Source organism: Anomalospiza imberbis, chromosome 1 (assembly GCF_031753505.1).
Source record: "Anomalospiza imberbis isolate Cuckoo-Finch-1a 21T00152 chromosome 1, ASM3175350v1, whole genome shotgun sequence".
Classification (NCBI taxonomy): Eukaryota; Metazoa; Chordata; class Aves; order Passeriformes; family Viduidae; genus Anomalospiza; species Anomalospiza imberbis.
The window spans coordinates 99,945,758-99,968,656 of NC_089681.1; the positions used below are offsets into that span (position 1 = coordinate 99,945,758).

General features: G+C 43.5%; 1 protein-coding gene across 7 annotated transcripts in view; it reads left to right on the forward strand.

Annotated features, from left to right (window-relative positions):
• The first annotated feature begins 2,657 nt into the window (after window positions 1-2,657).
• HECW1 (HECT, C2 and WW domain containing E3 ubiquitin protein ligase 1) overlaps window positions 2,658-22,899 on the forward strand; it is a 243,743-nt gene continuing 223,501 nt past the window's right edge. For 3 of the 7 annotated variants that reach the window (XM_068202204.1, XM_068202226.1, XM_068202236.1), the window contains exon 1: window positions 2,658-2,845. In XM_068202204.1, the coding sequence (XP_068058305.1) occupies window positions 2,816-2,845 (30 nt within the window). In that variant the 5' untranslated portion in view covers window positions 2,658-2,815. The remainder of the gene's footprint in view (window positions 2,846-22,899) is intronic. The other 4 variants (XM_068202246.1, XM_068202254.1, XM_068202211.1 and 1 more) reach the window with 3 other exon arrangements.

Sequence of the window (22,899 nt, forward strand, 5' to 3'; positions counted from 1 at the left end):
GGTAGGCATATGAAATTCAGAGCTTTGTTTATTATATAGATAAGAATCTGAACTGCCAAAGTTTAGTCTAATTTTAAAGCTCCTTATGCATTATGCAACTCTCTTCCTTTTCAGCCAAATGCAAAGTTACAATGCAAACCACTTTATGTCCAATATGTATAACTTCATTATTTTGAGGAACAGCAGGGCAAAATTTCCTCTTCAAAGCTTGGTTCATTTTCTGAACCAGTTGCCACATTCATCTTCTGCTCAGTAATACTGAGTGTTTGTCTACTAGAAGTGGGTATGCATTTTGCCTCTTGATCTTAATTTTGATCTCTGATTTTACATAAATTCCAGCAGGGGACAATTTTTAACTTCCTTCTCTTGTAGGAGATCCAGGATGTTCTTTTCAGTCTTAAAGGAAAGCCGAGGTGGTAGCTCCTAAAGAGGAAAGAATATGCTCTTTCCCCCTAAAGGGATTCCTCTCCCCAGGTCCACAGCACATGACAAGGCCTTCTGCTTCGTATCTCATGGCCCTGAATGTGTTCATGGTGGTTCATACTCTTCATGCACACCCATAATGTTAAGCTGCCTCTAAAATTCATAACCAAGCTTCAAGTTTGAGCTGCTGGATTTAGACTGTTTTTAAACATGTGAATTTATCAGGTTTTCCTGGTTTCGCTAACTTAATGTTTTTGATAGAATCAATGTATGTGTCCACCCTTGAAGATGCGAAGCAGGTCTCATTTTAATACATGATGTAGAATTACACCAGTAACCCAGAAGAGCAGAAGGAGCTGCGTAAAAGCTCTGAGGGGGCAATGAATCAAGAGTGAGGAGGCTTGAACCAGTTTTCTACTCTGTTCCAGAAAATTACAGCATGAACTTTGGGCAAACTTCACCATTTCACTCCTCTGACTCTCTCCCTCATCTCTGATTTTTCTTTCCTATTTAGACTTTCAAAGTGCAAAGGCAAAAGCACATACGTACTGTAGGCAGTTCCAGTGTCAATGTTGATATACAGATTTAAAACAAGGAGGGAAATATCCGTTTGGAGGCCTCCTGTAGGATTTTGTCACCATGGCCCACTGCAATCTATGATCAGTGGATGGCTTTGCTGGATGAGGAGAGCCAGTGTGCTTGCCCAAACATCACCTGAATTTCCCAAGCAGCTGCAGAAAAGTGTTCTGAGATGCATATTTGTTCATGTGGCCTTCATGGCCTCGTATGCCTTTTTCTGGGGAAAAGCTGGAGCTGCTTTTTAATGATAGGCACCCCTTTCTTCCCACTCTCAATGCACAGGGAATTAGCCCACTTACTGGTATCATGTGTGGGTAGTTCTGACTCTTGGTATATTTCATCTTTCACTAATATTATAAAATACCAAGCCATTCTTTTCTCCAAATCCAATTTGATTTTCCTTCTAAGGTTCTGCTTATATGATTCTAATTTCTCCTGTTTCACCTCTTTAAGAAAGAAAATGGGATGATGAAGTGGAAATGCGAGGCCACAATGTGTCTGAAAGTATTTTGGAGTGAACTGATTAGCAAATTAAAGTAAGTTATGTTTTGCACCGATACCAAGCACAGTAAGTGTTAGATCCATAGAAACTTGCAAGAGGGGAGATTGCAAGGAAGGTTTTAGAAACAAACTTAGCTTCATTTGTGAAGTTACTGGACATGTTTGTAGCTTTTATCAGCATGTTTTTGCTTTGGGATACAAATTAAGATCCAGAAGAGTCTTGAAAAAATTGATATATTTAGTAGTGGGTGGGTGTGAAAGCACTACAACAGGATGGTTTTTAAAAAGTGCTATTAAAAAAAAAAACCCTTTTATCTAGAAAAATGAGGTGAGGGGTAAGTGGGCCTCTGCAGGATTGTTCTGTCTTTTCCCTCTGTCAGCTGACAAGAAGAGCTGTTCTTTATCCCTTTTGGCCGGTGGATGCAGACACAGCAAACTGCTGCTGGAAACTGTTGTTCCCTGCAGTCTCATCAGCTCGTGGTCTGTTTTTGGTGAAGCGGTTTGTAAGACCTGTGGGAGAAATGCATGTAGAGCACCTCTGTCCCCATCCTGAACTGCATTTTGAAACTTGCTCTTTTCACAGCTGTGGTACTGTGACTTACTTTGCCCAGGGGTTATAAAACCCTGTCGAGGAGGAGAGGCTGGAGATGACGGTGGTGAAAGGTGTGTGTTCCCTAGGGGAGGAGACAGCTGCTAGAGCAGTAGTGCCGCCCTAGCTGTTGTTCAGGTGAGCGGGGAAAAGGCTTTAATGATCACCCCGGAGGCTCTGGCACTGGTGAGAAGTTGATGTGAGGGCGGCAGCCCCGACTTCAAGGGGCAAAGAGGAGAACACGTTGATTTTTTCCGCCTCGATGCCCGCTGCGTGGTAAACTGGGTTGCGTGCGGCGACGTCCCCGTGGGATCAGTCGAGGAGAGCCGGGATGCTGTGCGGGGGAGGATGGTGTGAGAGGAGCGAGAGGGCGGCCCGCGGGTGGGCTCCGCAGGCAGGCGGCCTGGGACAGCGCCGGGCGGGCGGGAGGAGCACTGAGGGGCGGGCCGGGCCGGGCCGGGCCGGGCGGCGCTGCCGGGCGCCCGCCGCGGCGTGTGGGTGGCTCCAGGCGGCCGGTACCCAGCGACAGGCGGCGAGGTGGGAGGAGGCTGGCGGGGCGGAGGAAGAGGGGGAGGGAGCGCGGCTGTGCTGCGGGGCGTATCAGCCGGTGCTGGACTATGGTGCGGTTCGGCGGGGGCTGACACGCCGGTAACCCGCCCGCCCTTCCTCCCTGCCGGCTGACAGGCACGTGTGGGATGTGAGACCTGCCCTCGCCGGGGGAGCATGAGCTGTGCCCAGGCCGGCATTGTCCAGGTACGAGGGGCTGCTGCCGCCCGGCCCCGGGTGAGGGTGGTGGGGCGGGGGCGGGTGGCGTCGGCTCCCAGCGGAGAAGTGCGAGGCGGGATGGAGCTGGTAGCGGCCTCGGCTCCGGGAAAGGCCCTCCCCGGGGCGGGCAGCCCCCGCCCGGCCGGCGGGATGCGGTGGCGGGTCGTGGGTGTGCGCTGTCACCGTGCCCGGCTGCGCGGTGCCGCCTTTGTGCCTCGGAGGTCCGTGCGGGATGGGACCCCCGGCCGTGCCCGTGAGCGCTGCCCTGGGCGGGGGGCGGTGTGGAGGGGTCGCTCTCCCGGGAGCTCATTGGGCCCCGGTGGGTTACGGGCTGAGCCGTCGGCCTGTCGGCTGAATTCCACTAGCGACCAAATAGTGTAGAATTATGATGAGCGACGTGCCGCCGGGGATTGACATCATTTGGGGATGTGGATGCGCGCAGGCGGTGATGAAGAGTCCCGTGCCGAATTTTTGGTGGTTATGTCCTTTCCTTGTAAAAGCAGAAGCCCCCAGTTTTGGTTCTTGGCTCTTTGACAATGCAGCAAAATTTAAAGCACGAACTGCTTCCCCCCCCCCCCCCCCCCCCCCGGTTCTCTGTTGCTGTAAGCCAATCTTGTGACTTCATATTTTGGTTATTACCTTGTGTTATTATGTAACTGCATTTTTTTGTTAGCAATTAAATAAAATAACTTATAAGTATGTTAAGAACATTGCCCTAGCCTGTAGTATTGTCAAATACTGCGTTTCTCATCTTGCAGCCTGCATAGATAATGGGTTTGTACTGACACGGGCAGTACAATTAATTTTGTTCTCTCTTGCATCGTTTCCCGTGTGTTTCTCTGTAGTTGCAGAAGAAATTACTTGGCCTGGGTTTAGATTTTTGCATCCTGCTGTTTTGAGCTGCAGTAGTGCTTTTTCTTTTTCTTTTTTTTTTTTTTTTTTTTAATAGATATGCTGCACTCAGCAGAAGTGCGTAGTAAGACTGTACAACAGTCAGGCTGTGCTCCTGTCCCTGTGTTTACCAGCTCCACTGTTGCGTTCTGTGGGGCACCTAGCCCTGTCTGAACAGGGCAGCAATTAGGGGCAGGGTGCTGCTGTGCCAGTGGTGGCACATAGCAGCTGTGCCTTTCTGATTAGTGCTCATGCGAGGACTGCAGTTATTACAGTAATTCATTTTGGCTTGGGGATTCATTTTGAAAATTTGGATTTTCCACTAAGAAGGGATTATCATTTCTCTGTGTAGTACGTGTGTTTTGTGGAGAAGTGGAGTACGGTATGTATCCTGGCTGCTCTCTCTGCTTCCCTTCTGTCTGTCTCTGAAGTGCACACCCAGTTTGGACAACACAGGTGCAATGTTGATTTTCATGCTGGAACCAGAAGAAGATGTAAGAGGCAGCACACGCTTAGTCAACCCACACCACTCATCCTGTCAATGCAGTCTCAGTCTAGTACAGGGGAAAAGAGTATGTGTTCTTACAGAGGAAATGTGTGATCTGTTTACTTGTTTGTTTCAGGAGGATGAGCAGGGAGTTAGCTCAGAACAAAGAGTGGTTGGTCAGATGGCCAGCATTTGTGAGCAGCGAGCAGCATGTGAGTTAAGGGTGGAGGGCATGTTTTGTCACTTATGTGATGCTATCATGCAATTTTTCTGACTTAATGTGACCTGACCTTTGGACTCCTAACCTTTTGGTATCAATCACCTTACTCATTTGAAACCAGAGCAGGCCAGAACATGAACTGATCCACTAAGTGACTTTATCAGGAACTATCAGTATATGAATGTGATGCTGATTAATTTGAAAGCAAACTGTGTATGTGTGCTCAGAATATCTGAAAGAATTCATCCCAAATCCATATGCTCAGCATTTTAAGTGCATTCTAATAAACAATATGGTCCTTACTGTTTTCCTATAAATAACTGGCTAAGACTTGTTATTAAGGTGCATTTTTCAGTGGCTTTGTGTTTCATGTACATGGTATGTGATCTTGCATCCTTTGCTATTGTGAGATAATCCCTGTGAAGCCTCGTGGAGTTTTGCATGTGCTGCGTCTGTGATGCTAAGTAGCATTCAGTCAAGGTAGTGCTAAATCCTTCTCCTTGTCTCCTTTTGAATAGTCTTCTTACAAACAATGGAAAAACAGTGAGAGCAAAATTTAGGTTATTAGCTGCCATTTGAAATACTGCAAAAGATGTGGCCGTGGTATTGTGGGGAGGATTCAACTTGTGAGATTCATGATGCTGGACAGTTGGTGTTGGGCCAGGAGCTGTTCTAATAAAGAGAATAGGTTACCTGTGTTTTAAAGCTGTTGGATCTGCCTTGTGGATACAGGCATTAAGGCTGCCCCTATGGTTTCACCTCTGAAAGATGCTTCTAAAAAATACCCAGCAAAACAGCCTCCTCATTTCACACCAGTTGCAAAGTTCAAACAGAAGGGCTTTTAGTAATTAAAAAAAGCAATTATTCCAAAATATCTTCGTTTGTGATGATAGATTTTGCCAGAGAACGTAGCTTGTCCTCATTATGACTTTTGATCTTTCTAAATATCTCTATGGTCCTGTGTCTTTCCCTTTGTAGTTTCCTCCAAAGTTAGGGGTACCCACAAAACCTGGCTTCAGCATGTACAGATCATAGTCTTTGTGGGACTCTAGAGACAGACTCAAACTTTAATCAAGTGCTCTGGCTCACTCTCCCTCCTCTTCTGCAGATGGGGTGCTTGCCAGCCTAAGCCAAAATTATGCATTTGTGAATAGTGCCCCGAACAGTTCAGCTGGGTATCCATATATACATGTAGCTTACATGGGCGGGTCATGCCTGCAGCTGCCACAGCTTTCCAGCAGATCCAGCTATGAACCATCATTGCACTGGGAGTCACCATCACCTCAGATGCTCCTTAGCCTCCAGTGGCACCTGTGCTGCCGGGAATGTTGCTGTAGCATTGGCCGGGTCCCTCAGATTGGCTAAGATCCTCCCTTAGGCTGGAGGATGATCCTGCCCAAACGGGTTTGTGTATCTGCCTATTAGCAGGAAAAGGAATTGTGACGCCCCCTTTTCTTCAGAATGTCTGTTGTTTGTTTACACTCAGCAGCTTTCTCGGTTTTGGCAATAAGGACATGAGTCAGTTTTGCTTCTGTTTAAGGCTTTTTTTACCCATTTCTCCTGTAACATTTCATGTGCTTTTGTGATTCTGCAGTGGCTGAATGGCAAATACTGCAGGCATTTGGTTTAATTCCTTAGAAGTGTATTTCTACTGGCCTTAGATATCATGACCATTAATTCCTATAAAGCATAAACCAGACTAGATCTTAGGTTTTTGTCCTAAAACATAGCAATACTTTATTTTCTACTGGTAATCTCAGAAGGGTGGGGGTCATGCAACTCAGAAAAAATAAAAGTGCAGCCAGTAGCAAAGGGCAAGATAAGATGCCACCTACTTTTGTTGACTTTTTTCCAGCTGAGATTTGAGGCCAGCAAGATGCTTGGAATTAATTAAGAAGAAATCGCAAGGTTCTTTGATGCAGGGAGCCCAGGGTCATTTTCCTTACAGTTAATGAATGGTGGCTAGGCAGCTGTATAATGGGCTTGTGAGTCAGTCTTGGCCTCTTTTGGTCAGCTATGTCTGGCTAAGGTATCCTGTCGTTAGCTCTGAAGTAGGAAGTTTAGGTTCTTCAGGCAGGGCTCCTTAGGAGGTGCTGGGTCTGTCCCTTGGCAAGATGGTGTCCTCAATCTCAGATGTTTATGGAAAATGGACCAGAAATACTGGTCCAAACTACAGGTGAAATGGGCTGTTGTCCCAGGCAGCAGACTGCTGGGAGCAAGTGGCTGGCTGTGGACTGCTTTTGACTTTGCAACAGGGAGGAGCTGGGTTGAAGCAGGGCAGCAGCTGAGTGGGGTTCCCTTGCTGCAGTACCTGTTGCAGCTCTCATTTGTCCTCTCTCTCCAGTGGCAGCAGCAGCAGAAACCACTGTCAGCTCTTCAGGATTCTCCTTCCCACAACTTTCTACTTCTAATCTCACCCTCCTTTTCCGTGAGTTCAAACAGCCTTAGCTTGATCCCAGCTCCTCATCCTTTTGTCCAGAACATTGCCTATAATGCAGATAAACTGTGAGATGGCTTGGGAGCCGGGGTGGAGTGATATGGCAAGCCGTTTCTTTGAGATCCTAAAACGGGGAAACCCTAGTGCTTGTGTTTGAAATATTGAAGTCAGTGATCAGCACCGTGTTCCCCAGGGAATCGCTGTGCTCCATTGTATTGTAAAGTTCTCTGAGGACGCAGCAGTGCAGGCAGCGTTGCCTTGCTGCAGAGCAGAAGGTCTGTGGGAGAGAGTGTGTGCACAGCAGTCAGGAAGCCTATTATTGAGACCTACGCTGAGGTTTCATTTTATGCATTTAGCAAAACAGGCTTGCTCTTTCACACTTTCCAGATATTTTTATATTTCTCTGCAGATGCTTGTAGAACACCAACATTTGTTTGGTTTCAAGCCTGAATTAAAATTCCCAACCAATGTCTGTAGGCAAAATCAAAAAGGCAAGTATTTCTCCCAGAATTAAAATCCTTTTATATTTGAGTTGTTAACCCATTAAATAGCAATGGAGTAGAGAATATCTCTTGGACTGAATCATTTGTGTTTAAAATGGAACATGCTCTAAAAATAAATAGTTAAGTGCTTCAGTGTAGTTAATACGGAATTTAGAGATGACTGATGGAGTGATTTGTCATCCATCTCCATAGCAGGAGTCATCTGGGAAGTCTGTGATGTTAAGGGCATTTGTTTCTATTAGCACCTTTTAAAGTAATTTTGTTAATGACCTCTTGAACACCAGGACTGAAATGTGTCATGTGGTAAAATTAATTTTTCTATTTCATAGGAAAATGTGTGCCATGTGCACCTTCAATTGCCAAATCAGGTTCCTCAGGTCCTGAAATGTATGGTTCAGCAGGCCTATCTGTTGGTGTTTTTTTTTTGTTTGTTTGTTTTTTTGTTTTTTTTTTAATAAGGAAGCAGGAGCCTGCTGTACTTCTGGTGCCAACCAAATGCTTTCACACATCTCCATGTAAAATTTAGGATGGCATCCTGCAAGCTGGAGAAGATCTGATGTTGTGCTACTCACTGTATACATAGAGGAAGATTGGTTAGGAATAACTCTCTGAAACATGTGTAAGCAGAAGAGGTGGAGCAGGAAATAGTCTGCTTTTCCCAAGGGTAGGAGGAGAGCAAGAGTGGGGGGAAATTCTTGGTAAAATGGTCAAACAAGTCATTATTTGCTTAGGTGGAATGGCAGAGTGCTGGTTGTACAGAGCAGGGATGGGTCAAGGAGCTTCTCTCTGGATCTTAGGAGTTATTGTGACTTTTCTTCCTCCCCCAAACAAACTATACTGCCAAAGTCTGTCTCTTTGGCAGCATGTACATTACATGTTGTACAGACTTTGCTGAGCTGGGTAAGAACCATGAAGTAGGTAAGAACCATGAAGCTGGGCATAATCTAGTTTTGCACGTGAACTGTATGCCTGTTATAAGGCATTTCCTACACTGTTTGAACTGCAGACCTTCTAGCTGGATGCAATAACTCTGGTGTCTGGGCATCTGGGCACTATTACGAGTGCATGACAAACTACTGGGATGAATGTGGTTATCTGATGTCCCCAACCTGGTGCTTTTGTTTTGAAATTGGGGCCCTTTCAAGATTGATAGTGTCATTAAAATAGGAGATACTGTCTTATTCCAAGGTCTTAGTGCAGTCTCAGGAAAATTTAAATTTAGAGTTCACATTTTAATGCAGAACATCTGTCAAGTATTGGGGTATTTTTCAGTTGTCTTTAATGACGTCTTTAAAAAAGCTATGTGAGAGGCCCTAGGATTTCTAATTAAAAAAATATATACACTTTGCTTCAATGAAGTATGTTTTGTGTGCGACTGCATGGTTGCCTTAAGACGACAAAGAAAATACCAGATTTACTCTCTGAAGCCATATCTTTGATTTAAGTAGCAAATTTTCATGCTTAACCATGAAAAGTGGGGTAAGCAGATGAAATATTTAATCTTGGAGTCAGAACACAGGTTTCCAAGACAATGCTGTTCAAGACTCATGAAATGTCCAGTAGCCATTAGTTTGTCTCCTGTCCTTTGTTACATGCCCGTGAAAGTCGTGTAGAGATAAGGAGTAAGGTCTTTCCATGAACTCTTAAGTTGCCTAATTTGACTGCACCATGCTCTCAAGTGGTAGCCAATGTGAAGCCATCATTCAGAAACATTACATACATACCCTGAGTCACAGGCAAGCCATGATGCTGAGATAAAGTGTTACTGAGTTTGGTTTAAGAATGAGCAATATTCCTTGTAAAGTTATTTGGAACTTTTCTTGATGAAAGGCAGTGCTGCATGGCCTCTGGCAATTTCATTTATTTATTTATTTACATTTTTACAGAACTAAGTGTCATAGGGAAGCTAGCTGTGTCCTGTGCCAGCATGAAGCACTGACATTTCTTTCTCATTACTTGAGCAGCAGGCTAAAGCAGAAACAGCCACAGAAGTTACTACCCAGAGCAGGTATTAAGGACTAATGAGCTGAACTGTATTTTCTCCTCCACTTCTTAGGCTAGAAGATGATTTCAGCAGAGAAACACAGTCCTGTGGTAGAACCCTTTCCAAGAGTGAACACTTCGGTGGTTTATAAGGGTCAGGCTAAGTTACCTTTCTTTTTGTTTCCACTTCTTAATGCTCCTTAAGGATTTTTCTTTGTGTGTGAAATTACCCAGTTTTTATGTGAACAAAGCTACCATTAAAGAATAAGATTTCTCACCTGACTAAAGGCAGCAGTTCTTATGTTGGTCAGGAAACTACATCCCAGTGTAGAACATTACTCACTCTTGAAATTTGACTTTGCCTTATTCTTTCATGGTCTTCAGAACTGTCGCTCTCAAAGAATCCTCTTTGCAGATATTCAAAGACTCCCTCTCTGCACATGTGTTTTCATTCTCTTTGATACTCCGTTCTCCCCTTTCTACCTTCCCCCTGCTCAAGAACCAAGTGATTGCAAAGTACTGTTCTTTGTAATGCAGTTTGCTGCACAGGTAGCACTGGTCATGCAATTTTATGTTTCAGACAATTAAATCATGTTTAATAACTCAGACTAAATCTCCATACCCAATAACATGATGTAGGCTAACACCTTAGTATGTGTATCTGAGCAATTATGTTAGGGCATTTAATTAAAAACATTTATCACCTAATTTTAAGTCTCTGAGTCCTTAAATATTGCTGTCTTTTGCGTGGTGCAGAGAGGGTGCTTGCTATCATTAAGTGCTTAGGGCAGTTTACAAATTAGGTTTTACTGTTGCTGGGCAGGGAATGAAAAACTTTGGGGTGTGGAAACAAAATCACAAGTAGGAAATGCAGCAAAACTGTAGAGAATGTGTGTTCAACTTGCCAATTGAGTTATTGAGGTTTGTCTAGAGGTTGAGCCTACAGTGGGTGGAAGAAGACAGCATCTTTTAGAAAAGGAATCTAAGGAGCAGCTGCTTGACTTGCTTGTTGGAGCCACATGGTAATTTTTTGACCTGTCAGCTGTATTGTCTTATCCATCTTGGAAGATCATCAGAAGCCCAGGGAAGTTGCTGCAGAACTTCTAGAAAGAGGCAGGCTGCCCTCATGCCTCCTTTCCCGACCCCCCACTGTCTGCCAAGGTGACTTTTTGAAGTTTGGAATAGAGGTAGTGGCTCAGGCCAGGCTCCCCACCAGGGGTGTTTCAACCCTGCACTGTCACCATCTTTCAAAAAAACCCTAAAAATGTTTAAGGCTCTGGGTGGAAATGAGTAACAACTTCCCAAAAGGTAGTAGAGAAAGAAGTTGCTTGATTACAGCAAAAGGATGATGTAGGGCTGTGGGGGAGAGGTTGTATGTTTAAACCTCTGTTTGGAGTGGGAATAGAAATGTTTTTGGTAGAGCCTCTGTTTCTGTAAAATATTTTGGTTGCCTAGTTCCTATAAGAATGATTTTCTAATGGTTTTAAAATGTGTATCTTGTGCACGTATATGAATTATTTGTTGGGAAAATAGGATTCTGAGGTTTGGCCTCCAAGTTAAATATATGCCTTGTTTGACCTATTTTTTCCCAACCTAGTTCTGCCAGCGCTGTGTGTGCACGTGTGATGTTTCCTGCTGAGGGAGTCCCGCTGACCTTAGAGAGACAAGTCACCTTAGGAAAGCTGGTGTGTAAGTGGTGGCAGTAGTAGTCGCTCAGGCTTTGCATGAGATGGGCTGTCAAGCTGGCTCAGCGAGGGGAAGATGTGAAATATGGTGTTTGAGGAGGAGTCTGATTTAACACTGAATTATCTGGCAGCTCAGGAAGGGTCATGCATGGCTGACTTGTGGCCTCCTCACAGTAGGTCTGAGAGATGGACAGGAAATCAGTCAACTTGATGGCCTTCGAATAACTCACGGAAAACCTAGTTCATCTGCTTTAGCTACCTGGACCAAAAAGGATATAAATGCAGCATTCCTAATCCAAATAATCCTTGTTGGACCACGAGAGGGGACATCCACATGCTGAAATGAAAAGTGATAAGAGGGCCTTAAGCAAATGAAGATCTAAGCTGCTAAGTGTACACAGCATATCGTGAGCTTACTAGCTTATATCCAGGACACTATAACCATGTTTCATGCAGTGCTGCACCAAAAAGAGAGGCATGACAGATTATCTTGAGTTGGCTGTGTGCAACAGGTTTATGTGCAGGGCTCTGCTGTCCCCAGGGCTTTTATTGCCTGTGTAATGAAGGCAAAAGTAGCTTGCTGCATCTCTGCCCCCTCAGTGTCATTGGGCCCTGAATTAAGTGCAAAACTTGCTAACAGTGCCTGAAGGGAGGCAGGTCCTCAAAAGCAGGAACTCCAGAACTGGTGTGTTGGGTAAGGCATGGTGTTCAGGGAGGAGCTGCCCACCCCAGGAAGGGTGTTACCTTTCTTTTGTACCTGATTTAGATCTAGGACCTAGATCTGTGACTTTCCAGGAATGTGTTCTAACAGGCAGGGAGCTTCTCTTAAGTGTGTGTGAGTATGGGACATGCTTTACACGCATCAGGCCAAAGTTGTTATGTTCTACATGGAACATTTGAAGATTCATTGAGCCAGAGAGCAATAGGGAGCATAATTCTGCTTTAATGGATAGAGAGGGAGTTTATGTGTGCCTTTGCCAAGAGCTGGTTCAGGTGTTTTATGTGCAGAGTAGCACATGGGTTGTCAAGACTGGTGTTTCTGCGATGCACAGGAGCGGAACACGAGGTTCCTGAATCCTGTTATGCTGAGAGCAGGACCCAGTAGCAGTGAGTATCATTTTCAACTTCAATGCCTAAATTTTGTGTAATCCCCATTCTTTTGATCTGGCCCAGAATATCTATGTTCAGTCTTAGTGTTCTGAACTGTTTTTATTCATGCCTCAGTGATGCATCCAGTGGGAATTTCATGTTCAGTTAGCTTGTTTTATGCAATAGTTTCTTCTGTGGAATCCTGGTAGCTAATGGTGAATATGAAAGTTTTCAAGTACGAATTCCCATGTAACAGGATACTGATGTAATTCAGTCAGAGCTTTGATAAACTGCATATCATAAGTGATAATCTCAGAAGACCTTGGGTCAGAGCCTAGAAAGTTGTTGGGCTCACCTCTTAAGTTTGAGTGAGAAGATGAAGGTGAGAGATTAGTGAGAAATGCTTTTCAGGAGCACCACTCAGCCAAACCATTGTCTTTCCATAACCACTTTCCTTGATTCTCTGTTCATGGATTCTGATAGATGGTAGAGTGGGAGGGAGACTTTGTAGCTGCAGAGGTCTCAGTTGGACTTCATGCCAATTCTCATTAGAGGAACACAATTAAAACTGCGCTTCATAATGAATGAATAAAAAGAGTTTGCTACCTCAAGGAGCTTTTAAGGGTTTTTTTGTTTGCTTGTTTCCCCACACACATGTTTTTTTAGAGGAAGCAGGAGGTAAAAAACTTTTTCAGCCTAAGTCAGCAGGCAAATTCTGCATCTGCTGGAGGTAGCAAGTCTTTTGCATAATGAACCATTTTTATGTAATTGCTGTGGAGGAAAAAAAATAGTCCTGTTTTAGAGCAGAGAGGGCTGGCATTGAGAAGACTGTTTCAGAGACTGCTAACCAATTCTGATGTTCCTCCTCTTGCTGTAGTTTATGTCCCCGCAGTGCTGTCCTGCTGGGCTTGCCCAGCTTCAGGTGTGGTTCAGGAGCTTGGACCAGCCCTTGGCAGCCCTGCTGAATGCTGAGTCACAGGGAAGAGATGGAGATACAAATAGTACTCAGATCTATGCAGCACTGTTGGATTATTTGCTGGAAACTAGAGACCCCCACAAATCACAAGCAAGTCATGAGTTGTTGATTAAGATTGGTGATATAATTATGATGCTCATTTTCTGATAGACTGTTAGTTGCTTGAGTAAAGAGCTGAATTTGTGAGCTACATTGAGGCTACCAAGCCTCTTAAACCTCCCCCATTCCCCAAAAACTCCATGTATTTTTATTTGCAGGTATTTTTGGGGAATATGTGTCATTTATGTGCAGACATTGCATCATCCTTGTTTTGATGACTCCTTTCTTTGGAGTTTCTCACTCACAGTGAAGACAGGTGACCTGGCAGGAGCAAATCCAATACACTGTGAACATGCAGTATAATTATCTTCCTGAAGTAGTTCTGGAACATGCATGTGTAGGAGGAGGGGAGGCATATTAAGTAGTGAAGCTGCATGAAAATTTGCCAGTGGAACAGTTTTCTGTCAAAAAAAATGCTGTTTTAAACAGAATCAAATGGTTCCTCATGAGAATGAGTTTGTATTGCAGCTGGCAACTGTTCAGAGGATCTGGAGCCCTGCAGCCTTGTTTAATGATCAGATACAGTTGGGAGAGATCAGACACTGAGGTGTGGCAAGGTGGTGATTGTTGTTATGTTTCAGCTGTAAAACAAACTTAAGAATGCTTCGATTTCCCACAGTGCAGAGAATGAGACTTGACCTACTCTGCCATTTCTTTATACAGCTCTTTCTTAAAAATTATCTCCCATCTCCGGTGCACATCATTAAAGTGCTGTACTATTGTATTTACTTCACTGAAGCCTGGGGCTCATTTCTCTGCTTACGCCAAGTTCATTTAAGTCACTGACCTTGCACTAGGGATGCATTTGGCCCATGAGGTCTTAAAATAACTGTGGGACAGAGACCACACAGATTTCTCAGTTTATAGTTTTCTAACACTTGTGCACTGGAAAACAAAAACACATCAGTGAGGGAAGCCTGTCCCCCAAACATACACCGTTGCTTTTTGGCTCGACAAGATCACCTTGAACAGGATCCCTGCTCCCTTTTTGAATTCAATTTTCCCTGTTAGATTCAAATGTTATGCTAGTGAGTTTCTCTTTTTTCCCCTCCTGATACTGCTGGGAGCATTTTTTTTTCTTCTCGTTATCTCGACTCCCTTCCACCTCACAAACACCTTTTTTATAGCTGTTTGATCCTGTGTTTGGGCTTTCGATCATTTGGTGTAGACTATAAGTATAGTGCTACTGTTTGGGCCCTCCTGGTTTCAGTGGTATTGGGACCTTCTTATTTTTTTTTGCAAAATGGCCTGTATTTTGACACAATGGGGCTATCTTAGGGTACGGCAAAGGCAAACTCTCACCAGATTGTTCGAAAGTGGTCCTTATCAAGGAGACTAGTGTCCCATTTTGGCTTCACTTCTCTTGGGGCAGTCAAACTAGTCACTAGTGCAATGGACAGAAAAATGATGGCTTCAATTAAAGTTTTACACTTTTGTGGTGATTTGTCTTATTCCTTCAAAGACCTTCACTCTTCGCCTTGTGGGTTGCTCTGGTACATTGAAGACCATCCTCCAGCTGTTTAGTCTGGCAAAACATGGATGTGGAAAATGCATTTCTTTAGTGTGACAGCGCATTTGTTTGACAGTTGAGCAGTTCCTTGTTCAGAAGAAGCTGCTCAACAGCAGTGGTTTGTCATCTCCTAAAATGAAGAAAGAGACAGTTAATGGATTTTTTGATACCCTGAGATTATTTCTGATTCTGTTTAGTTAACAAATTCCTTGTGCTTGTTTGCTAGCCCTTGCCTTGCATCTTGTGTGTACAGTCACCTTTCAGTCTCCCCTGGGCCTGGCACCTCTTCTGCTGGATGGTGGATTGGAGGGTATTCTGCTGTGCCTCTGGTTCCCTGGTTAAGGTACTCCCATAGCAGGAGGCAGAACTAATCTTGAAGTGCTCTACTAGCTGGAGAGAACTTGGAGGTGTCGAACTTTTAGTCTGTTGACAGATGAAGCAAAAGCGAATTAGCAGAAGCTTTATCACTGTGCTTAGTCTTTTTTAAGCTGAGTACAGATAGCTAAGTATATATGTAGGAAAAAATATTTTGAAAAGTTCTTTCCCTTTCCTTAGAGGTGTTCTGCTGTCCATGGACAAAAATGGGAATCTTTCAGAGATCCTTTTCATGCTCTGCCACAAATACTTAGCCATTTTCAGTGTATCGACCCAAAATTTTCAGGCACTAAATGCTCTTCTAGCAGGGATGTGATTTCCCATAGGAATGTTGTGTCAAATCTGCCATCCAGTTATCTATGTAATCTGCATTCTTCGGGCCTCACAATTGTTTGGGCCTTTTTTCTTTCTTAGTTAATATTTTTTTTCTTAAAGGGAATTTTCTGTATTTCAGTCTGGCCAATTGCCTCTGGTCCTATCACTGATCACCACTGAGAAAAGCCTTACTCAGTCTGCCTCACTGCATCCCACTAGCCATTTATGCACATTGATTAGATCCCCTTTGAGCCTTTTCTTCTCCAGGCTAAATAATCCCAGTGCATTCTTCTGCTTCTCTAGCCACTCTTTTCTGCATGTTAGTCATTCCCTTGGGTGAGGTACATGCATTTGTGTGCCTGCATGGAGAGCTGTGTCAGGGAAGTGACCCGGATTAGAAGTAACCAGTTATTTTATGCTGTGTGCTTTTAACCCAGAGTGAGATCTGCTTGGCTGTTCTGTGAAGGCTTATGGCAATGCAAGCAAACACCCAGCAAAGACTGGGAATAAGAAGTGGGAGGATGGCAAGGTGTTTCTCCTTGTGGAAGCGTCAGTTTTTACTGGCTTAAAGTGTTTGTGACCTGGGTGGACTGTGAACAGATGTGAAGGCCTAAGGGTAAAAAATCTTTGGTCTAGACTTACTAAGGCAAATGGAGATGGTATTTGGCAGGGATTTTTGTCTGCTCTGAGAAAAAAACATTTTTCTAGATTATTTCTTTAACCTTACCCCAACTATTTGCTGCTCAGAAACTTTTTTAACTGCTTGAGTTTCTGTAGATTTAGTACCTTTCAACAGAGATCTGCTCCATGAAATCTCCTCTGCTTTCCTTTGAACTTATCTCTACCTCCATTATATTTGAAAATGAATTTCACACCTCAACTAGCTCTACATTAAGATTCATAACATCTTTAGGATGTTATGAACCTGATTCCTCTCCTCTCCTCTCCCCTCCCCCTCCCACCCCATCCCATGTGAACCTCATATCTTCCCTCAGCTGTCTTTTATCCTTCTCTGAATTGTCTCTTAATCTTCTCCTCTGCCTTTATCTTTGGTACCTGCATACCATCCTTCTTCCGATTTGTCACCATTATACTGTGCACTCCTATTTTTTGGATACTGCTTTCACATTAAATCCCATACTAATTGTCTTCGAACTCCAACCCCTAATGCACAGCTTTGCATCTTTTGTTAAAGCCTCAATGCAAATTTAAGCAAAACAGCTGGAGCTGGATGATGTAAATCTCACTTCACATCTACTATAGGGTTGTTTGTGTCAATACAAGGCTGGAATTTCTGGTCAGTATTTCTGTGGTAGTTCATATTAGCATTTCCTTGAAGTGTATGTTGCTCATATAACTTGTGTCCGTCTCCCTGGAGAGTTTAGTTTTGCTTTAATGGAGGGGCTGAATGTCATTATGTTCAGTGGAAGGTGTCACAAGCAATAATGGTTGATTCATAATCACCTGCACATAACTATGTACAGCAATGGTGATTGCATATCCAGACAATAATTCTGTCTATAAGTGTTGAAAACTCAGGAGTTGGACTCCCTGCCAATGGAGGTATTTTCAAGGCTTTTGATGTGGAGACTTTCTCCTGTGAAATCAGGGTGCTTACACGGTTCAAGACTTTCAGTGTGTGTAGGTTGGAGTTGTATTGCTGGAAAGCTGAAATTTTTTTCCTTGACCCTGTGACTACAGATACTGCAAACACTGGGAAAAGCCTTGGTTTTTATTAAATTCCCAAAAGTGCTGCTCTCACTAGAAAGTGGTTGTATCTGGGGGTCTTTCTGCCCAGTTGCAAAAAAACTCTGCAAGTTTGAGGTAGCGAGAAGCGAAAGGGTTTCTTGTATTGATTTGGGGTGGTTTTGACTTGGTTATGCTTCCCTTTTTCCCTTATATTCTCTTAAGCCTTGTTATATGGCCTTTTAGATGTTGTTTATTTTGCAAACATGAATGTTACTCACTTAAAAAGAAAAATCCTTTTATCTTCTCTGGGGGTTAATCAAGGGAGAAACTTTCTACCCCATGAAAGCAGGGTGAAATTGTCTCTATTCTGAAATATTAATTAATCAAAGGGAAATAATACTCTGTGATGATACCTCAGGGAAGATTTAATTAAGGAAATGAAATTACATTAAGAGTGACCTATTGTGGACTGCCAAAAAGCCAACAGATGAAGGAGACATTTGTCAGCATGTGTGCCCATTGGTAAGAGCTTGTGCAGAGTACCAAGCCTGTGAGACATGAAGCACAATAAAGTGTCTGAAAGCAGTGTTAAACTATCTGATTGATGGAGGTCAGCACTGCAGGGAGCACATCAAGTCTGTGAAGTGACTCCCTGGTTCTGGCAATCAGGGCTGGTTGAGGCATGTGGCCACATGTGTCTCTGCTACACCTCACTTAGATTTTGTACTGAAGAGTCACCCTACAGTTCAGAGATACCATTTCCAACCTTCACTGGCTAAAAGGGAGCATGGCATCAGCCATGCCAGCCTCCTGTGAGGTTGTAGTTGGAGCGTAGTGGGTTAGTTGACGAGGCTTCAGCAGGTTTGTGTTGCTTTAAATCAATGTGGTTAATTTTTCATGTGTGATGGCCACAAGCAGTTTGGCACTGGCTGAACCCTGGTGATGGAAGGGCAGTGAACTCATTGAGGGAAGGTCAGATGAAGGATGGAGATATATGTGGGATGGCAAATTTTAAGGAAGCAGCAGGATGTCTGTCTCTTGGGCCGGGTTTAGTAGAGGCATGAAAAGGAAGTGGCTCACTTCTTCCCTTGGTGTGACCAGGTTTTGTAGAGCTCAGAGCTGTGCATTGGGAAGACTGCATCCATGTTCTGCTCTTGCCTCTACAGATGAGGATTGTCTCTGGATTCACAGATGAGGATTGAATTGGGAAACTGGAAATAGCAAATGAGCTGAGGAGGAGGGAATACAGGGAACTTAACACTTGATCCTTTACTCCCCTAGGCAATACTTTTGAAATACATTTGACTCATGGGGTCTTGAAAAAACCAGGGACTGACATTTAACAAGTAAAGGCTGCAAGGATGGGTCTGATGTCTGTAATAACACATGTGATTTTGTAAGTCAGCAGTCATCCCTCTGCCAGGGCTGAGTGGTTTCTCCTTTGCCCTGTGCACTGTTTGAATCCCCAGAGGTCTCTCTCAGCCTGCTCTCTAGCAATTACAGAGGCATTCCCTTGCTCTCACCATTAGCGTAATGGCTTGTGAGAACATCACTTATCCCTTTGCTCTTGAGTGACTACTGCTTCCATAATCTCTTTTGCATTAAACTAATGGATCACTTGTGTATGCAATTTTTCTCCCCCTCCTCATATGGTGAGGAGAGTACCTGTCATTGCTTTTACCCCATTTGTCATTTATTGCAGATGAAAATACAAAAAGAATTTGACAAGAAATTGGAGCAACTGTCATATCTTGTTGTGTCTTACTAAAAGTATGCAAATAATATAAAATGCCAGCTGAAAAAAGAAGTACATTGCCATATTCAATTGTTCCATTGCCATATGCAATTCTTCAGTTGCAAGAAAGCAGATTCTCATCACAAGCAGTCATTTTACCTGGCTTTTTTTATTTATCAGTTAGAAGTGATGTTTAAAGTAGCTTCTTGATAAAATGGAGTAGTGACCATTTCCAAGCCATCCCTTATGGAAGAGGGAGAAAAATTCTGCTTACAGTTACAGTACCTCTCCCACTGTCTTTTACTCCAAAGTAACAGCAATTTTAAAGATCTGATTCATTTTCCTTGTATTTACAATATCACACCTGTTCTGCTCTCTTACTTGTTAGGAAGTTTTTCATAATGTCTAAGCTGACTCTTGCTGTGGTGTAATCAGTCCCACCCACTGTGGCCACAAGAAAAAATATTCTTTCTTCTTCACAAATGCATTTTTAATGGTGTCATTTGCACTGTTCTTCCCACTCTTGTCTTCCATCCTTTTTCCAGAGTTTTGCTAGTTAGTCTCAGTTATACGTACATCTTTACAGGCTGTGTTTTGCTGAATTTTGCTCTTTCCTGTGGCTCTTTGGACCTGCTCCAGTTGGCTCATTTGTTTCTTCAAATGTAGCACCCAAGCGAGGATGTAGTACTGATGCTCAGCAGAGTGGAAGGACAAGTCCACGTGTTCTGTGGGGCACAGTCATGTTTGTGTGCTCCAGCCTCCTTGTTTGCCTTGTGCTCAATGGCTTGACTCTGAATCATGTTCAGATTGTCATCCCCTCTTACCAGTGAATTCTCTCTGAGTGATCCTACCTGGTGTGCTGGTTTTGGCTGGGGTGGAGTTAATTTTTTCACAGTAGCTGGTGTGGGGCTGTATTTTGGATTTGTGGTGAAAAGAGAGTTGATAATACAGAGATGTTTCTGTTACTGCTGGGCAGGTCCTGCACAGCCTCAAGGCCTTTTCAGCTTCTTGTACCACCCCTGCCACGAGGATGCTGGACATGCACAAGGAGTTGGAAAGGGACACAGCCAGGACAGCTGACCCAAACTGAGCACAGGAATATCCCATACTATATGGCATCATGCTCAGCATGTAAAGCTGGGGAAAGAAGAAAGAAGGGGTGGACTTTGAGTGTCATGGCTTTTGTCTTCCCAAGTAACTGTTCCACCCAATGGGGCAGGCCTTCCTCTCCCGGAGATGGCTGAACACCAGCATGCCCATGGGAAACAGTGAATTAATTTCTTTGCTCTGCTTGTGAGTGCAGCTTCTGCTTTCACTGTTAAACTTGTCTTTATTTCAACCCATGAATTTTCTAGCTTTTACTCTTCTGATTCTCTCCCTGATCCCACTTAGGGGAGAGTGACCGAGTGGCTGCACAGGACTTGCACAGTGGGACTAAATCATAACATCTGGCTCCAGGTTCTCCTTACTGTATTTATGCAGTGTGTACAGCTTTGTTTCTTTCCTGGTTTTTCCAATTTTTCCACTTTGCCCCAATAATACTCAATACTCAATTTGAATCCTATCCCTCACACTTCTGGTCTTTCTTTGTTCTGTTTGGTCTACAGATTTAATAAGTTAACTCTTTCTTGTCATCCACTTAAAGGTGTAGCAGGACTAGCACATGGAATTCATCGAGGTCTGTACCAATCAGTCATGTAGAGCCAGTGATAACTGCTGAATCCAGCCTGAATGAACTTTATCTAGATCATGTTTTCCAAACTTTCTTGAAAAAATGTTTAAAAAAGATTTTTTAAAATGTGAAAGTATATAAAAAACTTTAAATATGGTCAAGATATAAAGTATTTGTGCTTTTTCCTGAGCCCAAAAACTGTTACTTTGCTGCAGAAGAAAATGAAATTAGTTTGAGGTGCTTTTTCTTGATGAATCTGTTTCTTGTTACTTCCTGTAACCAGTATCTTGATGCTGTTTTTGGATTTGTCCCACTCCAGGAGCTCTTGGAGTACTCTCATCGGAGCAAATGCCTGCAGGAGGGATTGTAGTCCAGACTTACTCTTCTTTGTCTAGACTTTGAAGCCTCTGAGGCAGGCTGCATAAATTCAATGTCAAGGGAATAAAAAAATCAGTTGTGTTTTTTTTTTTTTTTCCTCTCTCTGGGGACTAATGTGAGATACAGAAAGTTAACAGCCTGGCCAGTTGCACAGTGTGCCAGCTGGTCCTAGGATCTGTGCAGCAGTTGCCAGCTAGAAAGAGTATTTGGTATCGTTACCTGGAATATTTTCTGTATTATTTAGGTTGTACCCAATAGAAGAAACACTCCAGATGAACAGAATCTCCTTTTCCCCTGATACCTTATGCATTTGTATCCAAATAACAGAATCACTGGAGGTCATCTATTCCAACCTTCCTGCCTAGGTGTCGGAACCCAGAATGTCCCTTGGACACTCTTGGATGTTCTGGGCCCAGGTCAGAAGCATTTGAGACCCTGGAATGCAGCCGCAGACCCCTGTGGCTTTGAACCTGATCCATGGAACAATTTACCAACCTTGCAGGAAGAACAAAAAATCACAAAAGTTTAGATATTATAGTAGAAGTAGTCACAAAGTGAGAGGAAGAGTTTTTGAGTCCTGTACAGGGGGGTTTTAGGCCTTGTATAGAGGGGTCTGAGTTTTGTACATGGGGGTCAGAGGTTCTAAGATGGAGGGACTTGGGTGTGCCCTGTCCTCTTTCCTTCTTCTTACTAACCTCCGTGTTCTTGGTGATGTTGGCACTCACAGATTGGTTTAGAGTAGAAAGTCACTGTTCAATATTGGTGATGGGCACTGGGGAAAAACTGTAAACATCTAATACGTAATGTATGATATAAAAGAAGGCACCAGCCCCCTGGGCGTCGGAGTGTGCCTTTGCCCGACTGCTGAATGGACCGCAGCAGCTCAGGGAGAAATCTTTTAGATAATATACAATAAACTACCTTGAGACCGGACGACTGAAGACTACTGAGTCTTTCTTTGGAGACACGGGTTGGAGGAGGGACTTTTCTACCTTTACGGGCTCACCCCAACCAGGGATGAATCCTGAGACCTAGGCAGGGTCCCCTAGAGCATGTTACTCTGGATTGTGTCCAGACAGCTGTTGAGTATCTCCAGGGAAGGAAACTCCACAACCTCACTGGGCAATCTGTTCCAGTGCTCAGTCACTCACACAGTGAAGTTCTTACTTGTGCTCAGCTGGAATTTCCTGTGCATCACTTTCTGCTTGTTGTCTCTTGACCTGTTGCTTGGCCAGAAGTGTCTAGCCCCATTCTCTTGGCACTCTCCCTTCAGATATTTACAGACATTGATAAGTTCCCCTTGCAGTTGTCTCTTCTCAAGGCTGAAGAAGCTCAGCTTCCTCGACCTGTCCTCAAAAGTGAAGGAGCCTTTCCTCAAATGCATGAGATAGGCAAAAAGTGGGATTCGATATACAGCATAAACTGATTGATTCATGATATGGTTAAAATGAAATTGCTATAGATTTATGGTTTGTTTTTTCCCAAATTGTGTGTGTGTGGGGAAAAAATTGTTAGGGATGAGAAGTCTAGGTAACTGTTTATCGTGAAAAAGTAGATGTGTGAGAAAGAAACAGGATTTAAGTTGTAGTATCTCAGTGAATCAGGTTGTATTAGTACAGATGTTTTCCAGGGCTTCAGCCTATCCCAGTCAAGATGGATGTTAGATCCCAGCTGTTTTCAGAGAGCAGAAGCAGTGTAAGATATTAATACATTTTCAAGGTGTATTTTTAAAAGATTTTTTTGTAGGCTGAATTTTTGTGAGCCTTAAAATTTATTCTCATATAAAATATACTTTATTTACTGAATGTCATTCCATCTAAAAGATGTTATTTACTAAAAGTTATTTTATCACTGTCTTGTGGAAGGCTTCTACCAGTCCTCCTCCTTGTTTCATACAGTGCAGCTTCGGTCTGTATTCCATGTGTTTCTTGCTGACACTCTGAAAATAGTGCTACATGCCTCACAACTTGATTTGTCAGATATGGGGCAGGTTTTCTG